Below are 23,284 nucleotides of genomic sequence, written 5' to 3' on the forward strand. Positions count from 1 at the left end.
GTGGGAAGCCCACCGCAGGCCTGGTGTGGGGCTGGTAGACGCCATGGTCATTGTGTGATGCTGTCATCACCAGTCTTCCTAAAATAGTTACCGTACGTTTCAACTAAGAGAAGAACTATTCTATTTACATAGAATATGCACCTTCTTGAAATGTGGAAGTGGACTGCTCAACCCTGGATGTCTCCAATTTTAAAAACTTCTTTGAATCTCTGAAAAGAATCTCCAAGACAAGGGCAGTTAGACAGCTGGGCGCCCCCCGCTTGGTCTTTAGCATCCTTAGAACGGTGGGGGCCGCCTAGTGGGCACACAGCAGCCCCCCACCACCCCCCAGCCCAGGCCTGGTCTGCCCCTGTCTGAGGAAGGTGGGTGCAGCTTCTTTATGAGTTGTACCTAGAAACCATGACCCAGGGCAGAGTCAAATTTGGGTCATCTCTTTATGGGTTTTTTCCCCAAAGTATACAACTTATGTTAGAAAAGTGTATTTTATATTATAAAAGGAGAAAAAGTATTTCCAAAAAAGTAGAGGCCTTTCCCTCATAGCATGTAACAGGGTTTTGGGTTTTCTGGCCTGGTGAGCAGATGGCATAAACATGTGGCTTCCCCAGCCCCAGGGCCAGATTACATCGCATCATTGCTGGCGCCTGGGTCCTGCTTCCTCCCTGCTGTCCACCCCTGGCCCCACATGAACCACGAAGCACACCAGCCGCCCTCATGCATGGAGGCCATGCAAGTGCCCCCGTACAGCCCCAGGAGCAGCTACACAATAGCTCCCCTCGCAGCAAGCACCAGACCAGCGTTTCCTCCTCCTCCGATGTATAATAGCACCAACCGGATATTTTTAGATTGGCTTTGAAAAGTCACAGTGTGCTGAGACCGCATTCCAGACACGTGAGGTCACCAGGCCCCGCGCTAGTAATCACAGAACCAGAGTGCAAGTGGGCCCCACATCCCCAAGACATTCCCTCTCGTTTCCAGGATGCCAGGCCTGCCTGTTTCCTTAGAAATCGCCGTGGAGACTTATCCCGAGTTCAGAAAGGACCACCGTGGCTTTTTGGGGTGCAAATGTGCATTTCTGGGGTGCCTCTGAGTCAGGCCCCGGACCTGGGTGCTGCAGGGACCCCGTCACAGAGAGGCCTGTTGCCCCAGTAGGGAGCCCACTTGGGGCCGCTTTGTCATCTGCTCATACTTAGAACAGGCAGGACTTCACAGGCTCGCCCACAGGAGTTCATTTTAGCACAGAGCAAGCTGTCCTCAGCTCAGATGCCAACCCACAGGCTCTGGCGAGCATGGAGCGAAAGAAGATGGATTCGCTGTCTGCTTCCCAGAGCGGCACCTCAAGGGCTCACAGGCTTTGCCCCAAAGTTCTAAGGCTGAACTTAGGGGAAAATGGAAATTAAACTGGCAAGACTGTTTTCTTCCCCAGAGGAGCCCTGAGCTCCTGCACGTGAGGGCCCTCAGAACAGAAGGGAGAGTCTAGTGAGGCCCAGAAGGCCCGGCCCAGCAAAGCCCATGTACTTGCATCTGTATACAGCAGTGCTGCTCAGCCTGCATGATTTAGCCATGTCTGGGGACATTTTAGGTTGTCCCATGTGTACTGATATCTGGCAGGTAGAGACCAGGGACACTGCTCAGCACCCCATACTGTACAGGACAGTCCCACCCCAGAGGATGATCCAGCCCTAAGTGTCAGCATTGCCGAGTTCCGGAGCCCTGCACTGGGTTCCAGAAACACTCAGTAAAGCCGAGTGGACACTGGCCTTGTTCCCAGCTGCTGGTGCACAGCCAGCGGTCAACAGCTCGGTCCGACCCGTCAGGACCTGGTAATGAGCCCAGGGTTTAATCAAACCCTCCAAACACTTTTTCAAAACCCAGCAGCTGATAGGTCCCAAGGAGGCATTTGTGAAGAAGAGGAAGGCTCGGCTCTGTGGTCGCCATCTGACTTGGGAAAGTGCCTCCTTGGGCTGGGTTCCACCTATACACAGCCATGTGGAGCCCCCAAAGCGCCCAGCTGTTACCCCTACCGTGAGCAGACCATCCCCCCAGTTTGGGGCCAGGTCACCTCCTCGGGGACTCTCGTTCATTATCACTCTCCCACTTGGTGACTTGGTGGTTAACTCAGGTTTTTCAGGGAGGTCTGTTCCCCAGGCCTGGAGCCCCTGGAGCAATGAAGCAAGAATTCACTCATCCCATGACCCCATCAGCCAGGAGCGTGACCAGCACATGCACCCTGTCGGGGTCCCATCCTGGTCTCAGGCCCTGATGAATGGAGCCATTCACCAAGGAAGTGTCCTGGGCCTTCCCACAGATGCTCATTTATGGGGCTTCTGCCTTCAGGCTGCCCCATCAGGAGCTCTGATCAGTGATTCACCTACATTCATCCATTACAGAATGAGAACTTCAAGAAAACCCAGTCTCCTCTCCATGTTAGCACATCTCGTTCCTGACTCCCCTGCAAGCCTGGCCGCCTGTCCCCCCAACCCCCATCAGACCTTGGCAGTGGCCTTGCCACCTCCTCCTTGCTGCCCTTGCCCCCACCCAACCTCCCCATGCAGCTCAGCCTCCTCAAATGGCAACATTGTCAGCCTGATACCCTTTTTGCTGCCACCAAGCTTCCCTTTGTCCATGTGGCTCTGGAGCATTACACGCCCCATGTCCCCTCCCTCAGCCCTGCCACCTCCACCTCAGCTAGCCTCTCTCTCCTTGAAACAAGGAAACCAACCCCCAGGCACCTTCCTGCCTTGAGTTTCCCTAAGGCCCCATCACATCCTCTTCTTGTCTTAATCCCTCAGGGGACGGTGGGTACCACATGGGAAGGGGGAACCCCAGGAACCTGGGTGGGGGGCAGAGGGTGTTCTCTGTCATATTCTGGTTGGTGATCACATGGGAGGCCCCAGGAGGGACCCCACCTGGCTGCACGCTCCATACACTATGTATACTTTCCATTTTGCAAATGAAGCCCTGAGTCATACCACAGCACAGGTGAGACCCGAAAACATGCCAAGTGAAAGAAAACAGCCAGACAAAGACCACGTATCGTACACCCCCACTCATGTGAATGTCTAGAACAGGCAAATCCAGAGACAGAAGGTAGATCAGTGGTTGCCAGGGGCCAGGGGAGGGGGCGGGGAGTGACTGCTCATGGGGACAGGGTCTCCTTTTGGGGTGATAGACATGTTCTGGAACTAGCGGTGGTGGTTGCACAACATCGTGAGCTAAACGCCATGGAATTGTTCACTTTAAAATGATTAGTTTTATACCAATTTTACCCCAATTAAAAAATAATAATTTGCTGTGAACTGCTTGTTATCACACAGAATTGCAGGACCCCTCCAGGGCGAGACCTAGCTCCATGCCTGCTCCCTCACGCCCAGCCTGGTTGGTGCCTTTCTGGAAGGCGCCAGATAATAAATATTTTGGGCTTCGAAAGCCAGGCAGTCTCTGTCATAGCTACTCTGCCTTCACAGCACAGAAGCAGCCGTGGACAATCCATAAACGAACAGACCTGGCTATGTGCCAGGAAAACCTCATTTATGGACACAGACATGAATAGAATTTTCACGTCAGGAAATATTACTCTTCTTTGAGTGTTTTTTCAAAGCCATTTACAAATGTAAAAACCACTCTTGGCTCACAGGCAGTAAAAAAACATACAGTAGACTGGATTTGGCCCACAGGCTGGAGTTTGCTATATGAAAATTATAACTGGGAAACAGTCCTGATGATTGGCATTTTTAACTTCCCAGACTTAAAACTGGAGCCCCTCCCACAACCTGTTGGAGTGTCCCTGGACTGCACACCTTTGTGTTTTTCAGTCGTCACCTGGACCGCTGAGTGACTTCCACTGCATGAGTGTCTGTGATGCCCAGAGGGAGCTCTGAGGCTACAGGCTGAGGCCTGTAGAAATTTCGTCCTCACCATCTGAAAACCTATTTTTGTGTTCCTCACAGGCTTTTGGGAACGCCAAAACAGCCCACAACAACAATTCCAGCCGATTTGGGAAATTCATCCAGGTCAACTACCTGGAGAGCGGCATCGTGAGAGGGTAAGTTGGCAGCCGCCTGAGTTGTGTGCTATAGCCTTAGTCTGGGGTCCTGGGTGTCCCTACAGAAGGGAGCCAGCCCGAGAATAGACATTTGTGAATCGTACAAGGAAGCCAGTGGGAGTTTAAGTCCTTGATGTGAAGGTCAGAGCATCAGGTTGAGGTTGGGAGTATAGGTGGAACAGGCAAGGAGAGATCAACCTGTTTTTTGGTCTTGATGAGGTTCCTAATTTGATCAGTCTTGGATACCACAGGCAGAGTTGATGTGGACTCTGGCATTTGCCAAACATATGCCTCTTTAGCCAGAAGGAGATGTGATAGTGGATAACAAAGTGAGGCAGTTGTCCAAGGAAATACTGAAGGGTGGACAGGAGGATGAATGGATAAATGGATGGACAGATGGACAGTTGGATGGAAGAATGGATGGATGCTTGGATGGGTCAGGGAATCAATGGATGGCTATATGGATGGGTGGATGGAAAGATTCATGGTGGGTGGGTGGTAACTGGATTGTGAAGTAGTTGCCTGGTGGAAGTTAAACAAACCAACATTTGTGCCAGAAATGTGAGTTCCTTAGATGCAGGCACAGTTACTGCAACTAAATGTAACACTGAAATTGTGTTTATTTGCATTCAAGGCAATAGTTATGCTTATGAAAATATCTGGCAGCTTTGTGCAAAAAATTAATGTTATAAGGAATTATCTATTTGTTATAGTTTTTAAGCCATGACATCATTTCAGAATTCAGTTCTGTAGGATTTTTTTCTTTAAAAAATGCATATTCTCTGTCATTTCAATTGGTTTAAAAAAATATTAATCGCAATTTAATACTTTGTAGTATTTTGGGGTATTTTTTGTTTGCAAAGAAGTTCTTATAAGCCAATAAAACTATTTCAGAGTAAAAGAAAAAAAAGACATTTTGGCACAACGCATTGCCTGGTCACTTGAAGAAATCCTTCCCGCTCCACATCTGGTGTGAGGGTTTTCAGTGGTAGCAGGATTTGTAAAGGTTTTAGGTGATGCTCTGAGCAGCAGGGCGAGAAACCTGTATATTAGAGTTGGGTAGACCTGAGCACCAGGCTCCTGGAGACTGAGAAAAGGCACCAGCATTTCAAGAAGGGACAGGTCCTCGAGCGTGACAGGGACTGGGGAGTGATTCCAGGCTATCTCGATTCTCCTGTCCGTCTAATGATCATTCCAGTTGACAGTTCACATTCAGAACATAAACAGAAATGTTGTTTCTGTGAATCCTTCAGCTTCTGGCTTCCTTCCTTTTTCCTGCTGCCCAGGCTCTGATGGGTAGTGGTATGGATGAGAGGCCTTCAATAAATGGTCTCCTCTGGCCCCAGTCCTCAGGGGTTCTTGGAAGCTGGTCATTCTCCCCACGGCCCTTTTTCCTCCCCCAGCCATCCAGTGGTCCTTCCTTGAGTGCTGCTGGGCCCCAGCTCAACACCTGTGTGGGCACCACCACCCACCCACAGTGTGTGCCACCCATAATTAATCAGACACCTGGAGCCACCCACCTGTCCCATGGGCCTTGTCCTCTTCTTCACAAAGACCCTCACCTCCTATTTAAAATTTTTTCGGGGTGGCTCCATAGTGTAATGGATAGCATGTCTGCTTTACATGCAGAAGGTCCTGGGTTCGAGCCCCAGGTGGAGCCACGGACCACACCCCAGGTGCGCCAGGCCCCCCGAGTGCACCGGGAGTGCCAGGCTCCGGGTGCGCCAGGCCCCGAGGGCCCTGGGTATGCACCGCAAGCATGTGGGGGGAGATGCCCCACCTTCAGAGATCCAATTCTTAAAAAAGGGAGACGGCAACATCCGTAGGTCAGAGGTGGAAGAGGGGGAGATTAAAGAGGGGAAAAAAAAATTTTTTTTTCCAGTGGTCCAGCAGGAGATACCCAAAGCATCTGACTGTGCAGACTACACCAAAACATACTATCTTTCTAGTTCCAGGGGCTCCCTTGGAGGGAACAGAGGTGCCAGGAGGCCGCCTTACGTTTTCCTGGGTCCTGAACTGGCTCTGCAGGCTCCAGGCCAGAGCCTTTGCTCCCAGTGGGCACTGTTTCCCTCCTACTCTCTCCAGCTCTCCTTCTCCGTGTGGTCTTCATTTGGTGTCCTATGGCTGCTGTAACAAAGCGCCATAAACTGGTGATTTAAACCAATGGGAATTTTTTCTCACACAGTCCTGAAGGCCAGAAGTCTGAACTCAAGGTATCAGCAGTGCCACATTCCCTCCAGAGGCTCTAGGGGAGGATCCTTCCGGGCTCCTTCCGGGCTCCTTCCGGGCTTCTTCCAGCCTCTCGTGGCCCCAGGCATCCTTGGCTTGTAGCTGCATCACTCCAATCTCTGCCTCCATCTTCGCACAGTCTTCCCTTATGTCTCTCTGTGTTTTTGTCTCTTCTGTCATTTAGGATACTTGTCATTGGATTTCGTACCTATCTAGGTAATCCAGGATGATTTCATCTTGAAATCCTTTACTTAATTACATCTGCAAAGACTTTCCAAATAAGATTCTAGTCACAGGTTCCAGGTGGATATATCTCCTCGGGGCCACTGTTCGACCCAGCACACCAGCAAGGGCTGGTCCTCAGCCAAATGATCTAGACTGCGCCTCCTACTGTAGGCACCCATCAAGCTCAAAGCCTGTGGCCCTGAGTGGTCAGATCTCATAGACCAGCTTTTGAGAGTATTATCTGTGGCCTTGAATTTAGGAAAGGAAGTGTCCCTTTGGCCCATGACCATGGCCTGCCCACACTCTAAAGAGAGAGGCGCACTTCCTGTCCAGAGAACAGCCACCGCCTGCTCACAGGGAGTGGGCCCAGACCTGGTTCTGCTTTTGGGCAGGTGACACTTCTCAATGCTGTTTCCTGCTGAGGCCAGGGGTCAGGGGCAGTCCAAGCCTTCCCCTGGTTCCCCAATTTGCAAGGCCTCATCTTCTTATGGGTTCAAGGGCTCAGTGCCAGAGGATCCCTAGCCCCCTACTAATCCTCATAGGGCCCTGAGGCCTTCTAGACGATCAAGAAAGGAAAGAGACTGTCGTCAGTGAAATGACAGCTCCAGCCTGGTAATGGGTCACTGTCCTTTCCCATAAGCCGACACAACCCAGGGAATTGGCCACAAGTTGAAATTCCAACAGGAGTCGGATTCTAGAGCCAGATACAGTCTCCATCCCCAGGAAAACAAACTTCTGCTAACGAAAATAGTTTCTAGAGGAAGCAGAAATAGAAGAAAACATGGGTGTGAAAGAAGGGAAGAAACCCACTTGTGCGTGGTGTGTGTGTGCGTGTGTCCTATGCAAGGCCGCAGACAGAAGACTGCCATCCTGGAGAGACAGGCAGGCACATCCAGCAAGTCCTGGATCAGGGGCCTGGCCCTGCCACCCCTCGGGCACCAGCTGCCTCTGGTGCTCTAAAATAGGACGGGCTCAGATGAGGTTGACCTGCAGCCACATCCAGCTCCCATACTCGATGACATTGGATCCCGTGAGAGACCAGCTCCTCCAGCCCCCATGGGTGTGGAGGGAGGCTCATGCCAGGCTCGGGTTCCTGCCAGGCCACCTCCCTCCCGTGGGGTCCCCAGCAGCATGTAGCCTCTTCAGTTTTAGTACCTTGTCCATTAACAGGAGCCATAGTGCCCACCCCAGAGGGACAGGAGGATTGAAGGTATTAAATCTTACGCAGCAGTGTCTGGAACATTTGCCATCACTGCTGACAGTGTTGATAGTGTGGCTGCAGAGATTCCTGGTCCCTGCCCCAGCACCCACACAGCCTTATGGGGACATGTCCATCCAGTGTCCATCAACTGATAATGGATAAACAAAACGTGGTGTGTCCACGTATATAGGATATTACTCAGCCATAAAAAGGAATGAAGTTCTGATACGTGCTACAACGTGGCTCAACCTCAGAATCATCGGGCCAAGAGAGAAGGCAGACATACAGAATGATTCGATTTCTTTACAATTCTAGAAAATCCAAACTGAAGTGGGGCTGATCAGTGGCTGCTTTGTGGGGGTGGTGAAGAGGAATGACACAGGGCCCAGGGAAGCTTTTCGGAGTGAGGGATATGTTCATTATCTTGATCATGTGTTGGGTTCATGGGTGTTTACATGTGTCACAACTCATCAGATTGCATACTTTAAGTTTTTCATGCATCAATTAAACCTAATAAAACTATTTTTAAAAATTACGTGGATTATGAAAGGATCTAGTTAAAACACATCGCATTGCATACTTTATGTGCAGTTTATCATATATCAGTAATCAATAAAGCTGTAAAAAGAATAGAAAAATGAATCTGTTATCTTATATTTAGATTGTCAATTGGAGAAACATTTAATTGCTGGGGAGATGGTGGGAGCAGGGGGAGGTCTTCCCATATCATCAGGGAACACATGGGTACAATCGCTCCTGTTTGTACCCTGGGAGGGAGGTCCCACATGATGCCACCCGGGCTTCTGTGCAGCGGCCCCCCAGAATCTGGCCTGGGGAGCAGAAGTGGCCAACCCAGGTTCCTTATTTTTATAGATAGTAGTAATAGTCATAAGATGAGGCAGCACTTAGGGTGATCATATTTGCAGCATTTAGTACGATTGTATTTACAACATTCAGGGTGACTATCTTTATGACATTTAAGGCAATTATATGTACATATCTTTATTTACCTTGTGTTTAAAGAAGTTCATCCACAGCTGGCTTTACCATAGTAACAAATTAGTTCTCTAAGGAAACAATATTAAAATGTAACATTTTATTTCTTCTTTTTCCTTTAATGACAGAGCTGTTGTTGAAAAATATCTGCTTGAAAAGTCTCGCCTGGTCTCTCAGGAGAAGGATGAGAGGTAGGACGAGATCTCGGCGAGCATCACGTCTGCCTTCCCTACAGAGGAGAGAGCAGACATCCTGAGATCGGGAAACTCCCCTGGGAGGCGGTGGCACAGCCCTCCAGGGAGCAAGGCCTGCCCTGTGGCTCTGAGTTTTATGCTCACACCTCAGAAGTCACCATTTTGTGTTTATTTTTGTGCCTCCCTGGGGCTCTTACCCTGAGTAGATGCTCAGATTCCTGCCATATGTGGTTACATTAGAGGCATTTCTCATTGACCAGTGAGTGAGACATACGCCTAACCCACCACCCCAACCCCTGAGAAATCTCACTGGAGCAGCTCATGTTTTGGGGTTTTTATTAAGACATAATAAGAATCAACTTATTGTCTCAAATTTGTATGGACTTGAGGTGCTTTTTCCTCCCTGGTCTCCAAAGCAACATTAGTAGTGATTTGAAGAGTGGCTGTTGCTTGGCCTCCAAAAATGACTTTTTTCCCCTAATTTTGACCCACAGGAACTACCACGTGTTTTATTACTTGTTACTTGGTGTCAGCGAGGAAGAGCAACAAGAATTTCAACTCAAGCAGCCTGAAGATTATTTCTACCTCAACCAGGTAAATAGCCCCAACCCAGGCCACAAATGCCACCTCTGTTCCCTTCAGGCTGTTTACGCACTCCTGGGAGGTCAGAGGCCGACAGCTTTGGCTACCTCCAGCCCCAAAACCCGCTCCAGGAAGGCCCAGAGGAGGCTGCATAAAGGGGCCCATTCATTTCCCACATCCTGGGCACCGCCTCATCGGTTCCAGCCAAAATCCTTCTCACACGCCACCCTCATTGGCCCAGAAATACCCAGAGTGTCACCGACTTTGTTTTCCAGCATAACTTGAAAATCGAAGACGGCGAAGACCTGAAGCATGACTTTGAAAGACTCAAGCAGGCCATGGAGATGGTGGGCTTCCTCCCTGCCACCAAGAAACAGTAAGTGGGCTGGCCAGCCGTCCTGTCATCTCCCACACGGTACCCCCAGATCTAACTGGTCACTCTCTGAGATATGACTTATGCTCCAGTACTAAAGAGGGCATCCCAGTGACTATGAACACATGGAAAGGGACTCTCATCTTAGTCATTGGGAGATGCCAGTTAAAACCTCAGGGGCTTTTGCCCAACAGTGTTAAGGTACGTAGCACTGTGGAACTGTACACTTAAAATGGTAAAGAAGGTACATTTTATATGATGTGTATTTTACTACCATTAAATTTTTTTTAATTTTTGAAAACCACAGATGGTACTCTCCATACCTGCCGGACAGACAGTACATCCAGCAGGAACTGGGAGGGTGCAAATCAGGCCACTCGCTTTAGAAAACCATTTGGTCCTTTCTACTACAGTTATGTGTATACAACGAAATGCATACATTTGCTCACCCAAAGATACGCACACAAATGCACACAGCAGCCTCCTTTATAACAGCCCCAAAGCTTGGAAACCACCTCCAAACGCCAGGAGATTAAATAAATTAATAAATAAATGGCAATCTGATCCATGCAGGGGTCAGCAAACTTTCTGGAGAGGGCCAAATAGTAGATATTTTCAGCTTCATGGGCTGCGGGGTCTCTGTTACGTGTTTTTCTTTGCATTTCATTTTGCTTTTTAACAATACTTTTAAAACAACCAAAACTTAGTTCAGGGGCCGTATAAAAATGAACCCAAGTTTGCCAACTCCCGGACTACTCCACACCCGGCAGTGGTTCTGATGGCAGGGGGTTGGGAGGTTCTGTCCCCAGCAGGGACAGAGCCTTGTCTGGGGACATTTTCAGTTGTCACACTGCATGTATGTGGGAGGCAGGGTGGGTGGAGGCCAGGGATGCTACTCAACATCACATAGTGCCCAGGACGCCCACCCCCTCAGCAAAGAATGATCTGGCCCCAGATGCCAGCAGTGCCGAGGCTGATATGCTGGTCTGTAGCACTGAGGGTGAACAAACCAAGTCGGTGCGCCGTGACATGCATCGTACCTCCACATCACAGTTGTTTAGTGACAGGCCACATACAAGTCCATATAATTTCATAGATATCAAGTTCACAGACAGTGTTAGATGTCAGGACAGCAGTTTCTCTGTTGGACTGGGTGGTTCCAGGGCCTGGAATGTTCTGTTGTTCTGAGTGAGTGGTAGTTAACGAGGATCTGTACCTTTTGTGACAATTCATCTCTACACTTGGGAATTGTGGGGTTTTTTGAGTGTGCATGCTATGTCTCCATAAAAATAAATTTTAATCATCCACCAACAACAACAAAAGAATAGAGCTATCTGTCTACTAAGTCACATTCCACAGAGAGAGCCCCTGGCAGAGAGATTCAGCCTTTTTCAAACTTCATATGTTCTGACTAGAACTTGATGGTGTTAGGAATTCAACCCAATTGTATGGAAGGTTCCGTCATCTCACAATTGGATAAACTGCACCAACTGAGGCTCCTTTTCTCTCCTAGGATTTTTTCTGTCCTCTCAGCCATCCTGTACCTGGGCAACGTCACATACAAGAAGAGAGCCACGGGCCGAGACGAAGGCCTGGAGGTCGGGCCTCCCAAGGTGCTGGACACGCTGTCACAGCTCCTAAAGGTAACACTTCCTGCCCTCAGCTGCCGCAGAGCATGCCGGGCCAACTCAGGGCCTATGGCCACGGAGGATCTAGAATTTCCTGCATTGGCCGTGCTTCTGTAAACCCAGGCCTGCGCTTACTTCCTCCCTGCCATCTCCGCTGTGTCCCTTCCTCATTTCTGAGGGACTCCCTCCTGGGCAGGGTCACCTCCCACCTCTGTCCCTCATGTAAAAGGCTCTTTAAAACCGTAATTTGGTCAGCGAGGTCATCTTCTCATTGGACCTGCCATCCCTTTGTCCACACTGGTTCTCGACCCCAAGGACAATGTCAGGAGGTATTTTTGGTTGTCACAGCTTGAGGGGTTTCCGGTAGGTGGAGACCAGGGATGCCACTTGACTTTAAATAATGCATAGGACGCCCCCAACCCCCAGCAAAGAATGGTCCAGCCCTGAGTGTTGGTAGTGCTGAGGCTGAGAAGCCCTGCCCTCAGTCTTTCTGTTTTCAAAGCATGCATTCCATTTGTAGCTCTTCTTAAAGAAGGAGCCCTGGCTTCTGTTGTGTACAAGAAGATGAGTGAACACACGTACCCAGACATCAAGACAGCTTCCCCCGCTCCTACTGTGGACTGCTGCTGGCTTGCGTAGGGAGCTTGGTAGTCAAGGAGGGAAAAGCCCCTCACCAGCCCCTGCATGTAGTCTGGGAACAACTAACTATACATGTAGGTCACCAGGCAGTATGTGGGCTCGAGGACTACAGTGACACCCAGACCTATGCAACCATATACTGAGGGCTGTCAGCCATGGGCACTGAGCAAGCCTGTGGGTGTGATCATTCTGAAACACACTGAGCATAGCACACACTCTTCACTGGTTGGCAGCCGTGAGGATGGGCTTTGGGCCCACTTCCTGGCATAGCTGCTGGGGGTCCTTCTGCCTTCCTCTGGCTTCAGGCCTTCTCTCAATGACACGAGAACCCACTGGACAAGTTCTTCACCACCCCTCTTATCTCCTCCTTGACCTTGAAACAGGTAAAGCGAGAAATCTTGGTGGAGGTTCTGACCAAAAGAAAAACAGTGACTGCCAACGACAAGCTCATCCTTCCCTACAGTCTCAGCGAGGTGAGCACTGCCCCAGGCTTGTGCAGGGCACTGGGCCCCAAAACACGAGTAGAAAGAGGTCCTTTGGAAACAGAGCAGGTGGTCTTTTTCCTGCCCTGAAAGTGACAGAGAACCCTCTGTGGCACCTCTGGTTCTCATGTGAGGTCAGGCTCAGCACAGACCAGCTGAGACAGCAAATTACAATCTAAGAGTCAGAACTTGGGCCACGTGTATTCATCTCTGTGTTCCTGACTCCTCCGTGGGCATGCTGGTTCTCACCAGCAGAGAATGTGAGACCTGCAACTCACAGGCCAAATCTGGCCCACCGCCTGCTTTTGTAAATAAAGTTTTATTGGCATGGAGCCATGCCTGTTTGTTTACACGCTGCTTTCCTGCTACAGCACAGAGCTGAGTAGTAGCAACAATGACCATCTGGCCCGCAAAGCCAAGAATATTGATTCTCTGGCCCTTTGCAGGAAAAAATTGCCGATCCCAGAGCTAGAATATAACCTTTACAACCATTACGTGGGTCCCTAAATCTTGATAAGGCGCCTCTCTCTGGCCTTTGCCTTGGTCTGGATGTTTGTGGTGCGTTTTTCTTGTGTTTTATTTCTCAAGAGCAATACTGACTACAGCTTGCAGCTTGGACGGCAGCAGGAAAGTACCTAGCCACTGAGGGGATTTTTAGCTGTTGGTGGAAGCTACTTGGGTAGCTCAGATGGGCACAGTCTGAGCCCCCGCGGGCAGAGGCACTCTGCAATGTTATGTGAAAGTTTCTGTAGAACCCCTCAAACCCCAGCAGCACCGCCACCCCCTAGAAGCACCATGCTAAGTGAAAGACGGCAGGCATGGGGCTGTATCCCTCACGGCTTCATTTTCACAGCTTCCTGAGAAAGATAAAACCAAAGGGGATGGGGAGGGCCATTCTAGATCTTGATTGCAGCCGACTACATCTGTCACGATTTAGATCTGAGCACATAATAAAAAGGAATTTCTTGTATATAAATTAAACCTTCATAAGCCTTTTAAAAAATGGTTAAAGCCAGTTACTGCTTTTATGATATTAGCCCCATGGTGCTCCCAGAACAGCAAGAGACCTAGCTTCGAAACTAGCTTGGCCTCCTGGCTAGTTTGCCGTCCCTGAGTCTGCATTCTAACCTCATCAGTCCCCAGCGGCTGTGAGAAGTAAGCTGGCACATGAGAAAGACTTGCCTGAAACTCAGGCCCCTGGGTCAGGGCTTCGTGGTTCATGCTTCGACGTGCAAGGGCATCCGAGCTGACAGGGTGGTGAGCAGAGTGAGAAGGGGCGTGTCAGATGAGTTGGATATTTAAAGTTACCGCCTCAACTTCCCCTGTGTGCAGTGCAGGGCCTGCCTTGCCAAAGTGTGACACCTCCTCTGTGCCCGCAGGCCATCACCGCCCGCGACTCCATGGCCAAGTCTCTGTACAGTGCCCTGTTTGACTGGATTGTCCTGCGCATCAACCATGCCCTCCTCAATAAGAAAGACATGGAAGAGTCTGTCTCAGTGAGTGTCCTACCCCCACCTCACCTGTCCGCCCAGCTGGGCCAGGGGAGACCATGTCCATGGTGCCACACAGGTGGATGGTCTGTGACGTTGGGAGCTAAGGCGGCTGCAGCCAGTGTCAGGCGAGAGTCCAGTTCCTCCTAGCCCAGAGAACAAGACAGGATACAATTCTCAGGGTCCAGCACAAAATGAAAACCCTGGGCTCCTTGTTCAAGTATTACACGTTCCAAGACAGCAACAGCAGAGCATTCAGTCAAGCACAGGACCCTTATGACCAAACAGGTGCTCCCATGAGGGGACCCACCAGTAACAAATGTTTCCTCTGTCTCTCCAGTGCTTGTCCATCGGGGTCCTCGACATCTTTGGGTTTGAGGACTTCGAGAGGAACAGTTTTGAACAGTTCTGCATCAACTATGCCAACGAGCAGCTCCAGTATTACTTCAACCAGCACATTTTCAAACTAGAGCAGGTAAGGAAGTGCCGTTGTCACCCATCCAGCCCAACAGAGGATGGGATGAGCTAGAACTGGGATCTCCCTCAGGGCCCAGTTTGTCAGCAAACCTGCCCCAGAATTTTTCTCTGCAAAAAGGGAAAGTCCAGGAAAATCCCACCCAGCCTGGGATGAGGCAAACTGTCAGGGATATTTTTGGCCGCAGGTCAATTTTGTACCTTCTCTCTGCTCAAACATGAAAGTTGTTTAATGGAAAAGAAATGGAGTTGCCTTATAAGGATTTCCTTTAGTCAGTGATATCGATAATCTATATGATGTGTCTTTTCACTACTAAATACTCAGCTATCTTTACCCACATGTCACCCTGCATGTTGATGATTCTGATGGGAGAAATCAACTGATGAGTTATATAAATATTTAGCTGATTTTACTATTATGCTTTCTGACTGTCTGTCCATTGAGTTGTGAGGGAAGAGTGAAATACAGTGAATCGCAAAGATTTGGAAATATGGGGTTAAAGTAAGTATGTTATTAAAGTTATCTTCACCTGTTTCTTTTTACATTTTAAAATGCGGCTATCAGAAAATTTGAAGTTACATAGGTCACTTACATTATATGGCTATTATAGACATTGCAGTTCCAGAGCAGCAACCCAACAGTCAAATCCAGCCCCACTACCTGTTTTTATAAACAAAGTTTATTGGCACATGAACCCGCTCATTTATTTACATATCAAGTTACAGCAGCAGAACCGAGTAATCGTGACAGACACCATCTAGCTCTTAAAGCCCAGCATACTTACAGTCTGGCCCTTTTAAAGAGAAAGTTTGTTGACTCCTGGGTGACTTTTAAGTATGATTTTAAGCTCATTACTCTGATAGATGTTTGAGAATGTACATTCTATTTCACGGTGCTAATTATTAACTTATGTAACAATATTACTTAATTATTAATGCATTTCTATTGATATAATATGTATTCTGTTACTTACACGTCTACATGTAAATGTGTACATGCATACATAAATATAACACGTTTATATGTAACGTGCTGTGTAATTGTTAACACAGCCATGAAATAATGAACTTACTGGATACCCCCCCAAACTCTGCAGGAGGAGTACCAGAGTGAAGGGATCTCATGGCACAACATCGACTACACAGACAATGTCGGCTGCATCCATCTGATTAGCAAGAAGCCCACTGGCCTCTTCTATCTGCTGGACGAAGAGAGCAAGTGAGTTTCCAGGGCCCGGTGCGTCTGCAAACCCGGGCGGTTGGTCCATTTCCGTAGCCCTCAGAGGTACCCCAAATCCAAACATCCTGAGAACTTCTGAGTTTCTCAGATTCATTTGGCCATAAATCCTGACCTCACATTTGCGAAGTGCGCGTATCATTCCCCATAGAAATATTAACACATGCAATAACTGAACTCTGAAATACACCGGCTTGGGAGTTATTGGAAGAGGATCATGGGACCTGCGTCTAGAATCTGGGCACAGGATTGGTGCACTCTTACAAAGGGCAGTGCATGGACTCGGGGTCCCAGACACCAGACTCTACCAAGCCTAGCATCCCTTGTCCACAGGATGTGGTGAAGGCTGGAAGGGATATTTATAAGGTGCCTCATGCTTGGTCACCCAGCTGTAGTCACTGGAATCTCAGTCACTAAATTTCACTTACCAAATTCATTTCCTGCCAACTGCTGTAATAAATGACCACAAAGGGGACAGTGTAAAACAACAGAAGTTTATCCTCTCGTTCTGAAGGTCAGAAGTCCAAAATCACTATAAGTGGGCAGAAATCAAGGTGTCGGCAGGGCCATGCTCCCTCCCAAGTCTCTAGGGGAGAATCCTTCCTACCTCTTTTAGCTTCTAGTGGCCCCAGGTATCTTTGGCTTGTGTCTACATCACCTGAATCTCTGCCTTTGCAGTCATATCACTGTCTCTTCTTCTGTCTCTGTCTCATCTCCTCTTCTTATAAAGATCCTAGTCATATTAGGTTAGTGCCTCATGACTTCATTTTAACTTGATTACACCTACGAAGACTCTATTTCCAAATAAGGTCACATTCATATCAGGACATGTCTTTTATTTACACCTCTTTATTGGACCTTTGTGTGCTGCTGAGGCCTCTGTGGGGCTGAGGCAATTAGGCTCACCTCCTACCTCCATCAAGTCCCCATCCAAGATGGGGACAGACTGGTTTATTCATACCAGAATCCAGGTAGACAACCTTCAGATAAGAGAAGGGGCAGGGCATTAGGAACAGCTAAATTGTCACCCCCAGGAAACCCCCAGAGCTACACCTGGGGGAGGCATGTGAGGCAGGGCCTGGCCCAGCAGGGTTGGAACTGTCTTTGTTTAAAATCTGGCCATTTTGCTTTATTGTAGATTTTTTATATTTATTTATTTGGATTTTCTAAAATAGTGCATTAAAATGTTATGTATACTGACTGCCATGTGAGCAGGTTGCTCGCTGTCCACACTCTTTCCCTGACACTAGAAAGATGTGCTTCATAGCTCAGCTACAGGACCTCCTCCTGTGCCCCCCACCCTTTAAGCCGTGGGTGTTGGGATTCAGAGGCACGTTGTGCTGCTGTGTTTGCAGCAAGGCTGGGCACAGGTAGGTGTGTCAAAGCCAGCTGCAGCATACCCTTCATGGGAGACAGAAATAGCCAGGTACAATGGGTGCCTTATTCTGCCCCCATGTCCCTCCCTCTAACAAGGAAGCCTGGAGAAAACACCCTCCAAGACATAGCATCCAGGTACACACGGATCCAAGGCCAGAATGTCCTGGGATCGTATCTGAGAGCTGCCCACGATAGGCCTAGGTCCCAGTCTTACTGCTCTGCCTTACCGAGTTCACTCCCTTTGCCCTGGGCCCTTCATACTAGGCGGCAGGTTCCCGGCCCTCAGCTCCACCACCCAGAGCATCCTGAGCACCGCCCACCCACCCATCTTGGTGGTAGAAGGCCTGCAACCTGCCATGCAGAGCAGGTGATCAACCACTGTTCTTGGAGCTAATGATTTCGAATCCTCCCCCCAGCTTCCCCCACGCCACGAGCCAGACCCTGCTGGCCAAATTCAAACAGCAGCATGAAGACAACAGGTACTTCCTCGGCACCCCCGTCATGGAGCCTGCGTTCATCATTCAGCACTTTGCAGGGAAGGTGAAATATCAGATCAAGGTATGTGTTGAGCCTGGGAGACCTGAAAGAGGAATCATGTGGGTGACCTGGAGGCCCCTTCCTATTGGCACTTGCTCCGTCCATCCCCTTTATTAGTCATGCTGGGAGAGCTGCCAGGGTGCTCAGACCCAGCCCCGAATACCTGAGCCCAAATCCGCAGTTTCAAATCCCCAGCCCAAATCCCAACCCCGTCTCCAGCTCCACAGGCAGGAGGAACCACTCTCTTTCATTGTGATGGGCTCCACCCCACCACCAGCCCTTCCAATGCTGGCACTGAGTGACTGCCCACCTCTGCTCCCACCAGGACTTCCGGGAGAAGAACATGGACTACATGCGGCCGGACATTGTGGCGCTCCTGCGGGGCAGTGACAGCTCCTATGTGCGGGAGCTCATCGGCATGGACCCAGTGGCCGTGTTCCGCTGGGCCGTGCTCCGGGCTGCCATCCGGGCCATGGCCGTGCTCCGGGAGGCCGGGCGCCTGCGGGCCGAGAGGGCCGAGAAGGCTGCAGGTAGAGGGAAGCCCTGTGTCACCTTCGAGAGGGGGACATTCAGAGTTCGTTTTGAAGTGCACCTTTCAGTGACATTTAGCAATATTTACAATGGTGTGTAGCCACCACCTCCGCCTAGTTCCAGAGCTCTTTCGTTGTCCCAAACAGAAACTACCAGGTGTATAATTTAACCTCATCCCCCTCACAAGGGGGGAAAGTGTGTCTCCGTTTTTCCTTGACAGCCTGAACAACTAAGTAGTTCCTTAGGGCCCTTGAGCCGCAGACGCCAGCTATGTGGCTCTATTTTACGAAGGGCATTGATTAAAAGGAGGACCACAAGGATAGGCCTTTATGAGAAGCAGGAGTAAATGGTGCTGTTTAGGGCTCAGACACCTCAGTTCCCTGTTCTACCCACATTTGAGTATCAGGCCATGTTTTTAAGATGGGCTCAAGTCAGGATCGCAGCTTCATGAAAAAGACAAAGGCCTTTGAGCTCCAAGTGACCCCACTCCCTAAATCCATCTTATCTGTGTCCCTGGCAGGTCTGGGCAGCCCTGGTGCCCGAAGTCCCCTGGGAGAGCTGCATAGAGGAGCCAGCACCCCATCGGAAAAGTTGTACCGGTGAGCGAGACCTTGATTTGTCTCAACCAAAGCCAGTAGGCAGCGGCGTTATTTAAAATGATGTCAGAAAGCCCACACCCTGAGCCCAGGTTGGGGTTGACCTTACTCAGAAGTCACTTGAACCAGAAAGACCCAGAAGCAAACAACATCTGGCTGCCACTTTCCTACACCCAGAAAGGCAGCCCTCACTTGGTGTGTCATCTGCTTTAGGAACACTTGGGGCAGCTCAGTTTACAAAGAATCCTTTTAATGGCCAGGTCGTGGCCATTGGTGGGTGGGGCCAAGGGGCCACTGGTCCTGCTGAGAGACAGACTTGATTTAAGGGCACTTCCTCTCTCAGCCCAGCCAGCGTGTCCCAAAAGAGGATCTGCTAAGATACTTCATTCACAGTCAGAAACGCTGACACTTCCTTGTTGCACATGAAATGATGTGGGTGTTTTGTGGCCTTTTAGCAATTACCGAGGGCCCTTCACATACCCCAGTTTGTACTGAGTGTGAAAGTGAGCTGGCACGTGCTCCCAGGAAGGTGGAGTGAAAAAGTCCACACACCGTTCAGACATCTGCAGCAATGACAAAGCCAGAAGAGGGACCACTTGAGCTAGACGAGACAGGCGAGGTGTATTAGCAGTGGGTTCAGCACATGCCAAGGCCCTAGGGTAACCAAGTCCCTGACTTTTTTCTCAAGATTCACAAATGCCCTTTGTAATAAAAACTTTAAGAAATGCATGAAAGTGTGTATATGAAGGTAGAACTAGCACCTGAGTAAGTGGCTGAATGTCATTTTGTCTGAAAGCATGGTGTCTCGATTTCTTGCTTTTAAAAAGGTGTGTTTTTATATCAGCTTTTTCATCCAAAATGGGCAAGCAGGGAAAAAAAAAAACGTGTTCCTCCACCCATTTGTTTGTGGGGGTTTTTTATTTTTTTATTTTTTTTCCTGCAAAGACTGTAAGTTTGGCCCTTGACAGGCAGTCACTGATGTGATGTCATTTTCCCCAGAGCCATGTCCCCGGGCTGTGGGCCCCACCCCAGGAGAGCATTTAGTTTATACAGATTCTCCCTTTCAGCTGCTCAATGCTAGATTTCTCAGTTGACGGCTCTGAGGAGTTCGATATTAACGCTTTTGAGGACATCTTTGCTTTCTATGAAAGCAAGAAGTAAGTAGAGCGAGGGCCTTCGAACCCAAGACCAGGGAGGCACAACAGAGGAGCCAGCGTCCCGAGGCGCTCAGCGCAGTGTCCAGGGCCAGGAGAGAGGGGATTAGCAAGCCAAGGGGCTCTGGGTCCTGGCAGGAAGGGGCACTTTGACCATATTCGGCCAAGTTAGGGGGTTAAGGGCAGAAGCCATGGGCCTTGTCCGGAACCCTGGCCGCTGCACTGACCGCTCAGGGTGTGGAAGTGAATGTGACCGCCCTGTTGTCTTTGCTCCCGGTGCCTCCCTGGAGGGCGAGGGAGTGGAGGTAAGTACGGCCGTCAGGCTCAGGCATGGTGCATGGAACACACGAGGGGCTGCCGGTCGGGGTCTTTCCAGGCCAACTGCCCAGAGCTTAAACATGCATTTGAAATAACTGGAATGAGGTTTTTAAAATAGAAACAAAACAAAAACCTTGAACCTCTCATCCTCATCCTGCAGCTAGTCATTGCTGCCTCACTTCCCAAAGTTCTATCAGAGACATTTGTCATGTAGATGTCCTTCACAAATACCCATTTTCAGAGCATTTGATTTTCACCTCTAAGCCATTCTCATTGTCACACATGGGTGTCAGAGTTTGGGCCTAGAAGGGATGCAGACCTGAACCTGAAACCTGAACCTACAGTCATTGAACAAAACCGAGCTGATAAGATTGAACTCTCTGGGGTAAAGCTCTCCCTCGGCAGTCATGTGCACCATAGGGATTGAGCAGCATCCCTGACCTTCACCCACCAGATGCCAGTAATGTCTCCCTCTCTTCCTTCTACTCATGACAGCCAAACAGCATCACCCTAGTTGAGAACCCCTGTGTGAATTTGAATTTATTCATCCCATGGCCTTTCTTGAAGCTGACAAGGAGGCTGACATGTGGCCATAGAATCAAGAGAAACTGATCTGCTTCCCACAGAGAGCCCGCCTTCTATTTTCAGCAGCCCCTTGATGGTTTTCACAGATTCCAAAAGACTCTTCAATATGAGACCTTTTTCAGTGATCTGAGAAACCTCACGTTGCAATATCCATTTGGCCTGAAGCGGCACTCCCAGAGAAGGGGGAGCCTCCTTGGAATGGGGGCCACTCCTGGCCAAACCTCCCCATCTTCTCAGTACAGGAGGGAGAGGCAGTGGTTAGCAGGCTCCCCAAGCTGCATGTTTTGGCTCCAGTGGCCTGGGGACAGTCCTAACTGTGCCAGGGACCCCGAGGTGGCAACCCGCTGCTCTAACTTGGTCTCTTCTCTGTCACTGCGCCCCCTCTCCCCTTCACTCAGCGATTTGCATGATCAAATCATCAAGACCATCAAAGGATTGCCCTGGCAGGGTGAGGACCCCCGTAGGCTTCTCCAGTCCCTCAGTCGGCTCCAGAAACCCCACACCTTCGGCCTGTGAGTGCCCCCAAGGTTGCGGGTGCCCCCCAAAAAGTGCAACGACCGCCTCCCTCGCTCCCGGGACCTGTTAACCTGCTGAATCGGCTGCTACAAATGCTGTGCTCTGTCTTGTAGTTTATTCTCACACCAGCTGTCAGTCAATGGCCGTCATATGCCCACCCCAGGGTCTGCGCTGTGGCCCAAATCCCCGCCGGCTCCACAGTGCCCAGCACAGCTTCACAGGAGCACAGCTCCCACAAAGTGTCTAATTTTCTACCCTAACACGTGCAGAACAAGGCTTGCTTCCTTCCCTCCTTTGGCCACTGTGAGCTCATAAAGAAGCCATTGGAAGTAAGGCATGTGATTTTTGGCCCTCCTTTGTGTGGAGAGCGGCGTGATGTGGTAGGAAGGGCCCAGAAGCCACATAAACTGAGTTTGGACCCAGACTCCCTCTTGCTCACTCACCTCATGGCCTGAGTGCTCTGAGCATTTGGTCTCCATCTGCAAAGCAGGGGTGATGATTTTCATACCCATAGTGCCAGGCAGACACTCAGGGCTGGCTGAGGGCACAGCTTGTACCCACAAGGGAGCCAGTTTCCAAATTCGTTTTTATTAGGCCTTATTCTACCCCACGGGGATTAAGATGAAACCTGACACATAGAATCTCACAGCTGCAAATTCTACAGATCTGTGGGGCCCTGTCTCCTCGGCTGGTCTTAAAAATGAGCCAAGCTGCAATTTTTTTTAAAACTTTTTTTCTTTTGTTTCCATAGTGTCTGAGAGTGTAGGGACTGTTCCCCCTTCCTTGACCAAAATATCGTCTTTCATTTTTTAACTTTGCTCTAGCGCGAGTCCAAACAGCGCTCCTACCCAGCCAGGCCCTATTTCGGTATTTTGCAGGGCAGACCCCTGCCCTGCCACCGGCTCTGTGGGCCTGCTTCAAGTTTGCCAATGTGTATAGCAAATAGAGCTGGGATACCTGGTGGGTGCTGGAAACTCTCAGGGTCCCTCAAAGCTCCGTTCAAGGTATCCCCTTCATTTCGTGAGATCCATCACCTTCCCCATAGCTGGCCCTGCGGAGATGCACGTTCTGCCATGTAGATTGCCAGCCCGCCCCCTCCTACTCTCTGGACATCTAGGTGGCCCCCAGACCAGATGCTCCTGTAACCCGGGGAAGTCAGTGTGCACAGACTGTAGCAGAAGCATCCCGCCGGGTCCTTGGAGAGGTGGTGGTGGCTGCCTCGTTGCACTTGTGCGTCTCGACTCTCCGCTCTCTGCTCCTGCTCCGTCTAACCTGCCAAGTGTGGCTTGCTGAACTAACCCAGATCCAGACCCCATGTTCCTTCTGTTCACAAAACCATTTTTAATATTTTGACAGGAAAAGTAAAGGTACCAAACAAAAGCAGATCATTCCGAAGGTAAACACGCGATGCCATCTAATGCCACCTTGCTTTTGCCGTCTTAGAGCTCCTGGCTCAAGTCATTTTCTGGAAAATTGGGGGGTGGGGGAGGTGGGGGCTTTCTCTCTGGCTTCCTTCCTTCCTCTCTCTTTTTTCCCTCTTCCCCCCACCCTCCACAAAAAAATGTTACCTGTTGAGATGATTTGGAGGTATCTTTCTTTGGGTTTCTTAGAACCAGAATTTGAACAAGTGAGGCATAGAGGAGAACTCGTATGATAAGCCTAAGAGGGGGCAGAGGAAGGACTAAGCGAGGAGGTACGCTCAGCCTGGTTGATGGGGAGCCCAGAAGCGTGAACAGCACCACAGAGTTTATGCTGCTCAGAGGCAACAGACCCTTCTGCCCTACCCCACATCAGGGGTCTTTAGCCAGGAGCCACTTCCATGGGATGCAACTCCTGGGTGTCCAGAGAGAAGAAATCCTTCAGCTAGGATGGTCCTTC

General features: G+C 49.8%; 1 protein-coding gene across 9 annotated transcripts in view; it reads left to right on the forward strand.

The window, feature by feature from the left end:
* Nucleotides 1-23,284, forward strand: part of MYO9B (myosin IXB) — a 64,022-nt gene that overhangs the window by 20,364 nt on the left and 20,374 nt on the right. For 5 of the 9 annotated variants that reach the window (XM_039867747.1, XM_039867755.1, XM_039867750.1 and 2 more), the window contains exons 2-16: nt 3,948-4,042; nt 8,822-8,884; nt 9,382-9,481; nt 9,745-9,845; nt 11,356-11,485; nt 12,493-12,582; nt 13,971-14,087; nt 14,422-14,556; nt 15,653-15,774; nt 17,586-17,727; nt 18,032-18,236; nt 18,758-18,836; nt 19,901-19,990; nt 21,289-21,402; nt 22,763-22,802. In XM_039867747.1, coding sequence (XP_039723681.1) covers nt 3,948-4,042; nt 8,822-8,884; nt 9,382-9,481; nt 9,745-9,845; nt 11,356-11,485; nt 12,493-12,582; nt 13,971-14,087; nt 14,422-14,556; nt 15,653-15,774; nt 17,586-17,727; nt 18,032-18,236; nt 18,758-18,836; nt 19,901-19,990; nt 21,289-21,402; nt 22,763-22,802 — 1,623 coding nt within the window. The remainder of the gene's footprint in view (nt 1-3,947; nt 4,043-8,821; nt 8,885-9,381; nt 9,482-9,744; nt 9,846-11,355; nt 11,486-12,492; nt 12,583-13,970; nt 14,088-14,421; nt 14,557-15,652; nt 15,775-17,585; nt 17,728-18,031; nt 18,237-18,757; nt 18,837-19,900; nt 19,991-21,288; nt 21,403-22,762; nt 22,803-23,284) is intronic. The other 4 variants (XM_039867751.1, XM_039867756.1, XM_039867752.1 and 1 more) reach the window with 3 other exon arrangements.

Source organism: Pteropus medius, unplaced genomic scaffold (assembly GCF_902729225.1).
Source record: "Pteropus medius unplaced genomic scaffold, Ma_sr-lr_union100, whole genome shotgun sequence".
NCBI classification, from domain to species: domain Eukaryota; kingdom Metazoa; phylum Chordata; class Mammalia; order Chiroptera; family Pteropodidae; genus Pteropus; species Pteropus medius.